Below are 13483 nucleotides of genomic sequence, written 5' to 3'. Positions count from 1 at the left end.
CGACCACAACAAAGGGCGACCTTAAACCCTCCCTTTTAAACCCACGCACGCCCCTTTAACTACGTCACCTTGCCTCATTGCCTCCTCCATTGCCTGGCTGGCTGTGGTGATATGGTTGGGGTTGTGGTTGTGTTTTAGGTCGGGCCGTGTTGATAATACCACATCGTTCGAACTCGTTGAATGTGAAGCGATGGGAATTCAGAAGAAATGGCTTTAAAACAAATAGCCATTTCGCTGCTTGCTCTCCTTGGTTTTCTCGCCATAGGTGAAGGTAAGTTAAGTGCATGTGCCTGCCGGTTTTTGTCTCAAGTGTGTTTTTGTGCGACTGCCCGTGTGTGAGAAGGCGACTGGCTGACTGGGCATCGGCTGTCGCTCATCATGGCGGTGTCTAGGATTTATAAACCACATATATTATAAACGTCAGTTCTCACAAGATAACTGAAGCACGCGATTGAAATTAAAAGTAATTTGGACATACATTTAATTGATTATATTGGCGGTCTGAGATTACCAAGTGTGATAATCATGGTTATTTTGATAATCGCGCATCGCCGGCTGGTTACAAGCAGTGTATTTTGTTAGCTTAGCAAGATGGCTAGCCGGCGGTGTTTGTTTGTTTGTTTTCGAGGCGACCAACAGAGCAGCGATATGTGTGTTGCATGGCTAGCCAGTCTGTAGCCAGCAGATTTAATATTGACCAGCCAATTTAGCCCACGGTCTCATGATGAATGCAGACTGTTAATTTTTTTCATTTTTATTCCAGGTTCCTAGCTAACTTGCTATTTAGGCGTATATAGTGATAACAATACCCCTGCTTTAGGCGTCGTTTGTTGTTATGAAGTTATCTGTGACTGTGTTCTGTAGCTTGCTAATGTTTACTAAACAATGGAGGGGCAGCTCGTGGCAACGTGTGATATATTCCTCCTAATCCATGTCTAATCTGTTGAATATTCTGATAAAAAGGACGTTTCGGCAACAGAACATTTGTGATGCAACTCGGAACATTCTAAAGTGCATTTTGCAATACAAGAAATCACACCCTTCCCTTGTACGAGTGGGAGGCAAGTACCTCCCATTGAGATTGTTGGCAAATCGTCTTGAACGTCACTTTAGCCCTTGTGTTATCTTCGGTTCATTCTGACCCATCAGTCATTGTGACCCACCGTCGTATTGCGACAACTTTACCGCATACAAAAACAAAGTGAATCATTTTCTTTTAACCGTTGGGCTGTCTCAGACCCCAAGAAAATTATTTTTATTTGTTTTTGTATTGGGTAAAATTGGGTAAACACAACGATGGTTCATTATGAACCTTTGGGTCATGTGACCCGAAGGCAGCACAAGGGTTAATGTAGTATTAGAACGTATCTAAAGAACTGTGGACAGTGTGGAACTCCTTATTGCCGGCTGTGTGTACGGAGTAAAGGGCTACTTAGTGAGCACCACCAGCTACTGAATACTGGCAAGAGTACGACCGCAGCAAGCCATTGCAGCTGACCCAGACTAAAGTCAGAGTTGAAGTCTGGGTTCTTTGTGATGGAAATGTGTCGAGAGAGGGGTCTTTTCAGGCGCCAGCCAAGGGGCCGCCCCATTGTCTGGTGTGAGCGGCAGATGCCCAAATCCACAACATCAGTGACCAGAGATGTCAATTGGCATATGGTGGTTATGGCGCTTGAAGACTCCTATCGCATACTGGCTTTTGGTTGAACTTTTCAGAGGGACTTATGTTAGTGCAGCATGAAAGTGACTTTTAAAGGGACCTGAAATACAATCTTAAATTGACATGCGCACAGCCGTACCTATGCTACGTATGTATCCTAACTGAGATGGGAAATTAATTTGGGCAAGTTGACTTCATTTCTCGAACTCTCCGAAGTCACGCAAAGGCCCCGTTTCTGTAGCAACTTGCAAAGAAAAAGGGAGCCTTATCTGTTCTCAACAACATGCAGACTGCTGCCTGCACCTAGCCTATTAACGTGCTAAACATGGGTGACTCAGGCCTCTTTCAAGTACCAGAGTATAAACTGCATTATGGTTAGATAAGGGCTCCACATAGTTAGTCACAGCTTAACTTGCGTGTGACTTTTGATCACCAATGAGGGCTTGACTGCAGCAGCTGAGTTTGTTTGGCTAGGTTACACAGTCAAACGCGAGGTCGGGCGGTTGAAATGAGTTGTGAATAGGGGAGGTTTCCTGGCACTGGGCGGGGGGGGGGGGGGAGAGAGGGGTGATGGATTTGTCCAGCTGGCCTCATCACGGCCACTCTCTAGTTTCACACCACATCATGATTTGTGCCACGGCGAAGCCAAAAACTGGAAAAAACTGAAAGGTCCGTGCTAGCGACTCTTGACTGCGAGCGGAGGACCTGGGGTCTGGGTGAGATGGTGACGGAGCTGTTTGTCACTCACGACCCGCGTAGGATGACGCATACACACAGGATTTGTCACCTGTTGATGACAGCGTTGGATCTTGGGCAGTACATGGGTTATGCAACAATGCGCTTGGGAGAGGAGGGTTGTGAACAATGTGATACTGGCACGATACAGACCGCCGCAAGGCAGGGCAGGTCTCTCTCTCTCGTTTTTCTTTCTTTTTTCTTTTACCCCGTCTCACCCACTGTGTCTCTCTTGGACCTCTCTCTCTCTCTCTCTCTCTGTCTCTCTGCCACGCAGCAGGCCCGGGTCTGTTACCCCGCTGCTCTGTGTCACAGCCTCTTATCTGCTGCCGTGTTATCTGGGTTCCTACGTCTGTTTCCGCTCTGCCAGCCAGTCCCAGGCCAGGGGCCCGTTCTCCCTGCGCCAACAGTGGATAGGTGTCTCTCTGTCTCTCTCTAGCTTCTCTGAGAGACAGGAAAGATACCCCGCCCCCCACTCCCCCCCAAAAAGAAGCTCACTTCCCTGTCATCATAGTCCTTGATGTGGTTCAGTGCTTTCACAGAGCAGGTGATTTAAAACCCGAGAAAAGTCCCCCCTCCGAGGCGGGTGGAGCGCCTCCGAGAGGCTTTTCAGAGCCGAGGCACGGCTGCTGTGGTCGGGGCGTTTCACGTCGGGAAGCGATGCTGCCGGGACTGAGCACCAGTCTATGGAATGTTCTGGAGAACGTGTGCCTGCCTGCCTGCCTGGCCCGATCACAGCCAAGATAGTGTGCAGGAAAGGGATTCGGGAGTTATTATGTTCAAACGGGGGTGTGTTTGTGTGTGTGTGTGGGCGTGTGTGTTTTTTCTTCCACTTGTTCGGCGTGTATCTGGAGTGCATATGCGTGGGGGGTTGTTGGTGTGTGTGTGTGTGTGTGTGTGTGTGTGTGCGCGCGCACCCCGTCAGCAGCTCTGCTCGCGGGGCAGTGTCGTCTGCTCTCGGCTGATTCCCCCTCCTCCCCCCCCCCCCCACCCCCCTCCCTACATCCCATAATGACCTGGGTGGATAATAACCACCGTCGGCCCGGAGGCGCAGGGGTCTAATGACGGTAGCGGAGCAGACAGCTTGGCCCCTCCGTGACCTGCGCTCATGATCCACCACATCCCTGTTCTGTCCCCAGCAGAGGGACTCCTCCTGCTCCAACCAGCCGACACGCGGCCCTCCTCCCCCAGGCACAAGCAGTTTATCTTCCCCTTAAAGACGTCTTTAAAAAATACAAATAAAAAACCCTGGACACCTCGTGACGAGCTCCCAGGTCGCGACCGACCACGTCCCTGTAGCACCAGGGGCTCCCGGGCCCGACACAGCGACCACGGGTGTCCTTCTTCGCCCCGACTGTCGGAGCAGGCTCACAGGTCGAACAAGCCACTAGTCGCCAGACTTCCTGGTTGGCCGGGGGGGGGGGGGGGGGGGGGGCGGGAGTGGGGGGGGAAACGTGATCCGCGGCTCCCATTCCGCGGGGGCTCTGGCAGGCGGAGGCTCGCTAGCCTGTGTGCTGCGCGTGGCAGCGCCCAGCCAGATCTGTCCGGAAGGCGGGGAGAAACCCCCCCCCCCCCCCCCTGTCGGAGCGGTAATCTGACCCTGAGATGGTAGACAAAGGTAATGACTTTGCTGCCCCCACGCCTTTCCCCCTTGCATTGATTAGGCCAGAGTAGGTGTGTGTGTGTGTGTGTGCGGTGCACTCTACTCCTGACCGGTGGCGTCTGCTTGTCTTGATCAGCCGTCTGGTATCTGAATGGATCTCATTTCAGCAAGGGCATTTTGGTAATGGTGCTCGAAGCCCCCTCTCTCCCCAGCACTCTGTGCCCTTAAACACACCCCTTACCCAGGAGAACAGTGTGGAACGGAGACACCCCCCCCCCCCCCCCACACATACACACACACAGACACACACAGCCCAGGCAAGCTGCAACATTTTCCACTGGCTTCATCATCCTCCTGTCCTGAGAATCACCTCTGTTATGACATGGAGACGATCCCTTACACATACACGTACACATGTTCTTTCGATATACATAACATTGTATTTCTACACGGTACATGCACGTGTACAGGCTATGTTTAGAAGATGTCTGTTTGTGGTGAGGGATTTTTTCTTCCCGTTCCGTCTCCCTCTCTCACCCCTTCAAAGCCAGATCCAAATGTTTGGTGTCTCTCTCTCTCTGTCTCTCTCTGTCTCTCTGTCTCTCTCTCAAGGCAACACTGTGTTAGAAATCCATTCCCTGCCGTGTCTGCATGTCCTGCCTCGACACGAACGGAATGACAGGAACTTCACGCGCGTCGGCAGCTAAAGCGGCCCCGGCCCAATCCCTAGCCCCCCTCCACATGCCCCCCACTGCCCCCCCCCCCCCCCCCCCCCCACAGGCCCAACTCTCCTGTCTGTCTTTGTAAGTCAAAGTCTAGACTGGGTTTTAATGATGGTCACAGCTGGTCACTTGCAGACCCCTCCCCCCTTCACAGCTGGTGGGAAGGTCCAACCCCCCCCTCATCCCCTACGCCTCCTCACCACAATTGCCCCTTCTCAACTCTGATCTGCCCCCCCCCCACACACACACACACACACAAAAAAGGGGGGACTGGGGGAGCTGTTACCCTCCCCCACCCCATCACTCCTGCCTCCCCTCCCCCCTCCAGCTCTTTGTTCAGGCCCCGGCCCAGACCCAACTCTCCTCATGTCCTCTAATCTCCACACAAAGGGCCAGTGTAAGGCCACCAATTATGAGGATACAAGAGCAGAGTTCCCTCCCCCAAACACTCACACACACACACACTCACACACACTCTGGCGTGTCCCCAGAGCACACAGGCCAGATGAAGTTTACCCCAAGTTTGGCCGGTACAGCTTCGAATAGGATTTGAACCTGGCTTGAAAAACTGCCACCAGAGAATAAAAGAATGTGTGCGCTGCGGTGAAACCCAATTTTAGGTCAGCATCAGTGTTTGTCAGGCTGGTTGGTGCGCGCTCAATATTTGATACTGAGTCTGGATGGCGTGTCTGGAGCCAGTCACATTGGGTGGTTTAAAACAAATAAAGGCGACAGCCTTTTTCCAGTTAACCTCTCAGTAGTTGAATTTGTTCGGCTTTTTCTTTTTAAGAAGGGTTTTTTTCTTTTTATACGTATCTTTAATATTTCATTTTGCGTAAGTGACATGGCGGCAGATAAATAATGTTTGACTACAACCCACAGAGACTGACCACACTGACAACCTTCTGGTAGGCCACAAACTACTCCAAGGCCTGCCTGGAAGCCAGGAGGGGGAGAGAGAGGGAGAAACAGTGACTGTTTGTGTTTGCGTGCGTGTCTGCGTTTGAGTCAGAGAGAGTGTAAGTGTGTGAGAGAGGAAGAAAGAGGGAGGGAGGGAGGGAGGGAGGGAGAGAGAGAGGGAGGGAGAGAGAGGGAGGGAGAGAGAGATGGAAAAGCGTGTTTGGTTTGCTTCCTTCCTCATTGGCTTCTGTCTGCCGACCATCTGTCGCTCCTCGCCGACGGGACTGTTGAAGGATCGACGTTTTGGTTGTTGACAGAACAGTCTCGGTCTGGTGTGTGTGTGTGTGTGTGTTATGACTGCCTTGGGTTGTCATTGATCAACTCTTTACTGATGTTTCCATGTCCTGCGATCCATCATGCACGGCTTCTGTGAAACCACAGTCGAGCTCCACATCCAGTGGATTGACAAGCGGCCCTCTGCTTTGCTTCCATCGTCTGGTGCTCCTTCTAGAAGGAGGACGTGGGCTCGTCCTTGCCCTGTCTCGGGCAGAGGCAAGGACGGCAGGTTATAGTTTTAAAACCTGGCTGTGTGTGTTGTGAGGATTTTTAAAGCAGCCGTCCCTGGAATTCCTCTCAGCCGTCTAGCCTTGACGGGAGACGGAGGGCCTCCCCTCCCTTATTTAGCGAGGCTCCGCTGCTCCATTAGGCTCTGTGATGAGGATGTCAGCCTGCCAGGCTGTTTTCCATGGCGTTATCAAGGCCCTGCCTCACCTCTCCGCAATCTGCAGGAAATTCCACGAGCATGCGAACTGCAGTAAACTTGGACACGCTCTCGCAAGAGTTCCTGCCACTTTCCCGGCTCCAAGAGCCCCCACCCCCACCCCCACACACACACACATGCACACAACCTCACCACCACACACACACATACACGAACAAGACACGCACTGACGAGAAACGCAGACTCACTCGCCCCACACATTTTTCCTGGTAAAATCCTTGTGTACACACACACACACATTTAATCAGTCACAGAATCAGTGACACGCAAGCAGTCTATGCAAACAGTCAGTGGGAAGCATTTGTCTGACATCATTGTGGATTTGGCCACCAAGGTGTAGATTGGTGCAATGTGTGTGTGTGTGTGTGTGAGGGAGAGAGAGAGAGAGAGACAGTCTGTGGAATTAGACTGCAGGGAGAAGTGTACCTCCTCGACAAAGAAGGTTCTGGAAGAGACCAGCAGAGAGCCGGCAGACCAGCGGGTCAGCCTCCCCCACGGCGAGCCAATAGGGTCGTCTCAAGGGGCGCCGGGGGCCAATGACAAGTGGTGAGGCGGGATCTCGGGGGTCGCAGTGACCTGGTAGGAGATGGGAGAGGGGGGGATTATCCAGGGAGGACACAAAAACATGGTGCTCAGGACCGCCGGGGGGGGTCCCACCACGCTAAGCCTTGCTTTTGAAGCGGAGGGGCCTGCAAATCTGCCTCTTGTCCGCTCGCTACATGAGAGCGTCTCGCCACTTGTGTGTTGAAGTCTCGACCCTGCCCCCCCCCCCCCCCCCCCCTGTTGATGGAGCAGATTTATTTGTCTCGCATGGAGCTGCCTCTGTCAGGGGGGAATAGCTCCACCAGCACACTGTGTTGCACACACACACACACACACACACACACACACACACACACTCTCACACTCATGTAATAATGTACTCGCCAGTGTCGAATTCTGGACCCCCCCTTCCCCTAACCTCTTAAAAAGGAAAACAAGCAGCAGAATGTCTCCGTCTGGCCCCTAAATCCTGTCAGTTTTCATCAGGCCCGTCGCACAGACTGACTGACAGACTGAAACACGGCCTGGCGCTGTTTAAAGCTGGAGGCACCCAGCCAGGACAGAGCTCTGTCCATCTATCTTATCTATCTATCTATCTATCTTATCTATCTATCTTATCTATCTATCTTATCTATCTATCTTATCTATCCATCCCTCCATTTATCTATCCATCTATAGGTCCATCTGGTCCCAGTGTCTTATGCTACAATCTGGTGTCATTGAGTTCAAGTAAACATGGGAGCCATGTCATGTTCCATTTGTGACCATTTTAGCAGACACTGTAGACCCCCCCCCCCCTCTGGGCTGACTGGAGCCCCTCAGATGAGGGGCAGCCTGGCTGTGAGAGGGGGGCAGCCTGGCTGTGAGAGGGGGGGGGCAGCCTGGCTGTGTGGGGGGGGGGGCAGCCTGGCTGTGTGAGGGGGGCAGCCTGGCTGTGTGAGGGGGGGGGCAGCCTGGCTGTGTGAGAGGGGGGGCAGCCTGGCTGTGTGAGGGGGGGGGCAGCCTGGCTGTGTGAGGGGGGGGGCAGCCTGGCTGTGTGAGAGGGGGGGCAGCCTGGCTGTGTGAGGGGGGCAGGTGGGAGAGAGCTTGTGGCTCCAGCAGACTGCTCAGACTGCTGCATCTGTTTGGCTCAGGCTGGTCGTTGGGTTTCACCGTGAGCGTCCCAGCGGACGGTTTCAGCTCCTTCCAGCGTGTTTGGGTTCATCTGCAGTGGGGGATCTGGTTTCAGGGCCGGACAACGCGTGCTTCTGCCCTCTCGCCACTCCTCTGAATGGGGTCTGTTCTCAGGGCCGGTGCCACGTTGATTTGGCGGGTGCGGGGAGCCCCCTACTGGTGAATATGAGAACTGCGCCGGCTTCGACTTGACGCGTTAGAGACGACCCGGCCGGTTTGGAATGTGTCCTTTGTGTGCTGTGTAGAAGGGAGTCTTCCCATACTCTCACCCTCCTCCCCTCTCCCACATCAACCCTTCACTCCTCTCCTCGGCCACACTAACCCCTCGTCTCCTCCCCCCGCGCAGCTCTGAGGTGCAACTGCACCAACTGCGAGAAGACGGGCTACGAGTGCGAGACGGACGGGGCCTGCATGGCCTCCACCTCCTTCTTCCAGGAGCGGCTGCAGCACGTGCGCCTGTGCATCAGCAGCGCCAGCCTGGAGCCGCCCGGCCAGCCCTTCTACTGCCTCAGCTCCCAGGGCGTGGTCAACACCCACTGCTGCTACAGCGACTACTGCAACAGCCTGGAGCTCAAGGCCCCCGGCGGTGAGGAGGGCCACACACACACACAGGCGGCTGGTTGTTTTTTGCACACACACACAGGCGGCTGGTTGTTTTTTGCACACACACACAGGCGGCTGGTTGTTTTTTGCACACACACACAGGCGGCTGGTTGTTTTTTGCACACACACACAGGCGGCTGGTTGTTTTTTGCACACACACACAGGCGGCTGGTTGACAGACCGACACTGTCGGATTTGTCGCGTGTGTGTGTGTGGTGTCTTGTCGATCTATTAGCTGGTTGTTTATGGGATTTTTTGTTGTTGTTGTTGTTGCGTTTGTCTGCTTGTTGTAGCCATGTGGGTAATTTGTTTAAAATATAGCAGGGGCACTAACTTTGATCTCTCCCTCCCCCTCCCTCTCAGAGGAGGACACAGGCTCCTGGGGCCCCGTGGAGCTGGTGGCGGTGATCGCGGGCCCCGTGTTCCTGCTGTGCGTGCTGCTGATGGTGGGCGTGTTCCTGTTCCAGCACCACCAGAGGGCCTACAGCCACCGCCACAGGCTGCAGGTGGAGGAGCCCAGCTGCGACCACCTGTACATGGCCAAGGACAAGACCCTGCAGGACCTCATCTACGACATGTCCACCTCCGGCTCGGGCTCCGGTCAGTACGGCCAGCCTGGCGTCTTCTAGCGGGGCTGGGCCACAGACTTGCCCCCCCCCCCCCCCCTCCCTGGCACAACCGTCACTGAAAACGCCTTACGGCTCTTAGGGAAAGGGATAATGCCACTTGGAGGATTTTATTTCACAGTAATAATATATATATATTATATATAATAATATTTTTAATGACTGAAAAGATGTAACAAAACATATTTCAAATGTATTATATACTCTTTTGTTATTGAGTGAAATTGTAGAAACGACTGTAGCGTAGTATCACATAGGGCTTGACTTGTGACAGCTCGCATTGGAGTTTTCGCTGATACCCCTGTGATGGTGTGTGTTCCGCCCCTCTGACCCCCCCTCTGCTCTCCGCCCCGCCCCCCCGCAGGCCTGCCCCTGTTTGTGCAGCGCACGGTGGCGCGCACCATCGTGCTGCAAGAGATCATCGGCAAGGGCCGCTTCGGCGAGGTGTGGCGGGGGAAGTGGCGCGGCGGCGACGTGGCGGTGAAGATCTTCTCGTCGCGCGAGGAGCGCTCCTGGTTCCGCGAGGCGGAGATCTACCAGACCATCATGCTGCGCCACGAGAACATCCTGGGATTCATCGCCGCCGACAACAAAGGTGCCCCCCCCACCCCCCCGTTGATTATCAAATCACACGACAAAACACAGATGTGTTTTCGAATCGAACCATGTAAACATGATTACACGCAGCTGCAGTATACACAACAGTGCATGAAAACCCTCCACTGGTCGCCTCCTTTGCAAGGCCGAAGACGGCTACACGCACAAAATAGTCGCTTCGATCTCTGGCCGATCAGCTGGTATTTAGAAAACAACCGTTTTCCCCAGGCATTGGGAAACCGCTGTCGTATAAAACGGCCGTTCTGACGTCTCGTTCGCCGTGTGAACCCCTTCCCCCGTGCTTCTGTCTCCCTAGACAACGGCACGTGGACCCAGCTGTGGCTGGTGTCGGACTACCACGAGCACGGCTCCCTGTTCGACTACCTGAACCACTACTCTGTCACCATCGAGGGCATGATCAAGCTGGCGCTGTCGGCCGCCAGCGGCCTGGCTCACCTGCACATGGAGATCCTGGGCACTCAGGGTGAGGACACACACACATACGAGGCATATACACGCATCATGGGGAGTCAGATGGCTGAGCGGTGAGGGAATCGGACTAGTAATCCGAAGGTTGCCAGTTCGATTCCTGGTCATGCCAACTGACGTTGTGTCCTTGGGCAAGGCACTTCACCCTACTTGCCTCGGGGGAATGTCCCTGTACTTACTGTAAGTCGCTCTGGATAAGAGCGTCTGCTAAATGACTAAATGTAAATGTAAATCATGCATGTACACACACACACACACACACGCGTGTAACTCCCTGCAGCTGAGTCACAGCTCTCCTCCCTCCCTCCAGGGAAGCCGGGCATCGCCCACCGCGACCTCAAGTCCAAGAACATCCTGGTGAAGAAGAACGGCATGTGTGCCATCGCAGACCTGGGCCTGGCCGTGCGCCACGAGTCCATCACAGACACCATCGACATCGCCCCCAACCAGCGAGTGGGCACCAAGAGGTGTGCTCGATTGGCAAAAGTTTAAATGTCACATTTTATCGTATGGAATGACCTGTTTTTTTACAGCACCTGTCAAAAGTTTGGAATGGGAAAATGTGTCCAAACTTTTGACAGGTACTGTATATGCATGTACTGGATTTGAATGCCACCTGTGAGGCAGCCATGGAAATGGGGTGCTCTTCGCGCCACGTCGAGATTCAGATATTGAAATGCACACAGATGTCGTTAACGCCTCTTTATCTCTTATGGGGAGCGTCTAATATGGCCACGTTATTCCAATGAATACAATACACCTATTCAGAATCATGTATAATACAGTACGCTTGTCGGGCACTGTCCCAAGGTAGATGAATATAATGGGATGATTTGCTGGTGGTATGTCGTTATGGATGATGTGAATGTCTGCGTCTCAGGTATATGGCTCCGGAAGTTCTGGATGAGACCATCAACATGAAACACTTTGACTCGTTCAAGTGTGCCGACATTTACGCCCTGGGACTGGTGTACTGGGAGATAGCACGCCGCTGCAACACTGGGGGTGAGACTGCCCCACACACACACACACACGCACACACACACAGGCATGCAAACATACAGACCTCCCTCCCTTTCCTTCTCTATCTGCCTCCACATGACACATGCACACTTCTCTTCAACAACACATGAGCCAACTGAGGTGGAGACCATTCCAGTGCCAGCAAATGCATCACACAGGGTTTATCCTGAACACTGACTTCCACCCACCCATTCATTCGACATTCCTACACACACAGACACACCCTCTCACACACACACACACACAGACAAACCCTCACGCGCGCGCACACACACTTGCTATCCACGAACCTGCTGCTGCTCCAGCAGTCCACACAGACTCGTGTCGTGCGTTGGTGCGTGGTGACGTGTGTAACCAGACCTCCCTCTCCTCCCCCCCTCCCCAGGTATCCATGAGGAGTACCAGCTGCCCTACTTCGACCTGGTGCCCTCCGACCCCTCCATAGAGGAGATGAGGAAGGTGGTGTGTGACCAGCGGCTGAGGCCCAACGTGCCCAACTGGTGGCAAAGCTACGAGGTACAGAACACGCCAGCGTCCCTATACAACTGGGCCCTGGAGGTCTGCGTCATGTAACCAAGGGCTACGTCGGTGGCCTACTTGGTGACGGTTAAAGCGTCATGACGTATTTATCTAGGGCAGATAAAGTTCTGGGATGGAAGCGAGGTGTGGGAAGGTATCAGAACAGCGGCCCAGCCTAACCGTGTCCCTCTCTTGTCCCCCAGTCTCTGCGGGTGATGGGGAAGATCATGAGGGAGTGCTGGTACGCCAACGGGGCGGCCCGCCTCACCGCCCTGCGCATCAAGAAGACCCTGTCCCAGCTCAGCGTGGAGGAGGACGTCAAGATGTGAGCGCACCACCCCCTCCTCCTCCTCCCCCCGCCCACGCCGAAGACGCACATACACTGAAGACCCTCCTCTCCTCCCCCCCCCCCCCCCCCCCCATTCTATGAAAACACCCCGGAAAGGACTGCTACTTAAAACCCCACCAGTTTTAATAGCCCCCCCCCCCCCCCCTTGCGTGTCATGACAAGGTCTACCTCACCTTTTTAGCCCAAACTACTGAAAGACTCCGCCTTCCCTTCCCTCCTCGTGCCCACCACCACGGGCCACTACAACAACAACTCCACCATATTATCACTCCCATGACTCGTTTTTTTGTTGTTTGTGTTTTCCATAGCAGGAATTGTTACTAATGTACAGGAATTCTTCTTCTTTTTAAACAACAACAACTTTTAAACTGCCCCAGGGTGGACTAGCTAACCTCAAACATGGAGGGGTTTCATGTCGAGCTGAAGAGAATCACGCATAACTTTCTATCGTTGGCGAGCTCCTTCTTTATTTCTGTCCGTGTGTCTGGGAGAGCGGCGGTCTTGAATATGTTGTTGCAGCGTCTGCCAATGTCCCCTCTGTTGCTGTTTGCTAAGCATCGAACTGTCTGTGCGCCGTGCGTTTTGCTACTTGAACCCCCCCCCCCCCCCCCCCCATGCATTGTACTCCTTGGCAGCGCTTCACACTCCACACATGGAATTCCAGAGTCGCATGTTAGACGTGGTCCAGTTTTCTCCTTAAATGTGGCAGGGATGATCCTTTTTGTATTTTATTTTTTTGTGTTCATATTATTAAGATTTTTATCGATAAACAAATCACTGTGACGTGAAATGCAAATAATGCCAGTGTCTGATATCCAAATGAGGATCCTTTTTAATTCAGTGGGATTCACCCTCTGTCGACTTGGCGTTGATGGGTCGTTTCAACACAAGACAGAGGAGCCTCAAGTGATTCAACACAGACCTACCAGGTCAGACTGTGTGGCTCATAGTGGCAAACTTGATATAATCCATGGTCAGTGCTGGCATCCAAAAACTCAAAAGAAAATATCTTGTATACAAATGTCATTGAGAATACTGTTTTGAAATGTCATTTGATTTATAAGAAGAATACAGGGTGATTGTTTCCTTTTAGACTGTCCAAACTACTGAAGATGGGGGTAAATATGATTTGTATATAAAACAAACATCTTTTTCTTATA

The 13483-nt window shown here is 53.1% G+C and overlaps 1 protein-coding gene across 1 annotated transcript; it reads left to right on the top strand.

The window, feature by feature from the left end:
* The first annotated feature begins 115 nt into the window (after positions 1-115).
* acvr1ba (activin A receptor type 1Ba) lies at positions 116-13483 on the top strand. The gene is made up of 9 exons (XM_067240050.1): positions 116-271; positions 8464-8703; positions 9084-9320; positions 9711-9941; positions 10260-10427; positions 10743-10899; positions 11313-11437; positions 11841-11971; positions 12178-13483. Exons 1-9 carry the CDS (start codon positions 208-210, stop codon positions 12301-12303), a joined length of 1479 nt encoding a protein of 492 aa, XP_067096151.1. The 5' UTR covers positions 116-207; the 3' UTR covers positions 12304-13483.

Source organism: Osmerus mordax, chromosome 7 (assembly GCF_038355195.1).
Source record: "Osmerus mordax isolate fOsmMor3 chromosome 7, fOsmMor3.pri, whole genome shotgun sequence".
NCBI lineage: Eukaryota > Metazoa > Chordata > Actinopteri > Osmeriformes > Osmeridae > Osmerus > Osmerus mordax.
The sequence above is the reverse complement of the archived record's forward strand: the minus strand, read 5'-3'. Positions and strand labels throughout refer to the sequence as shown.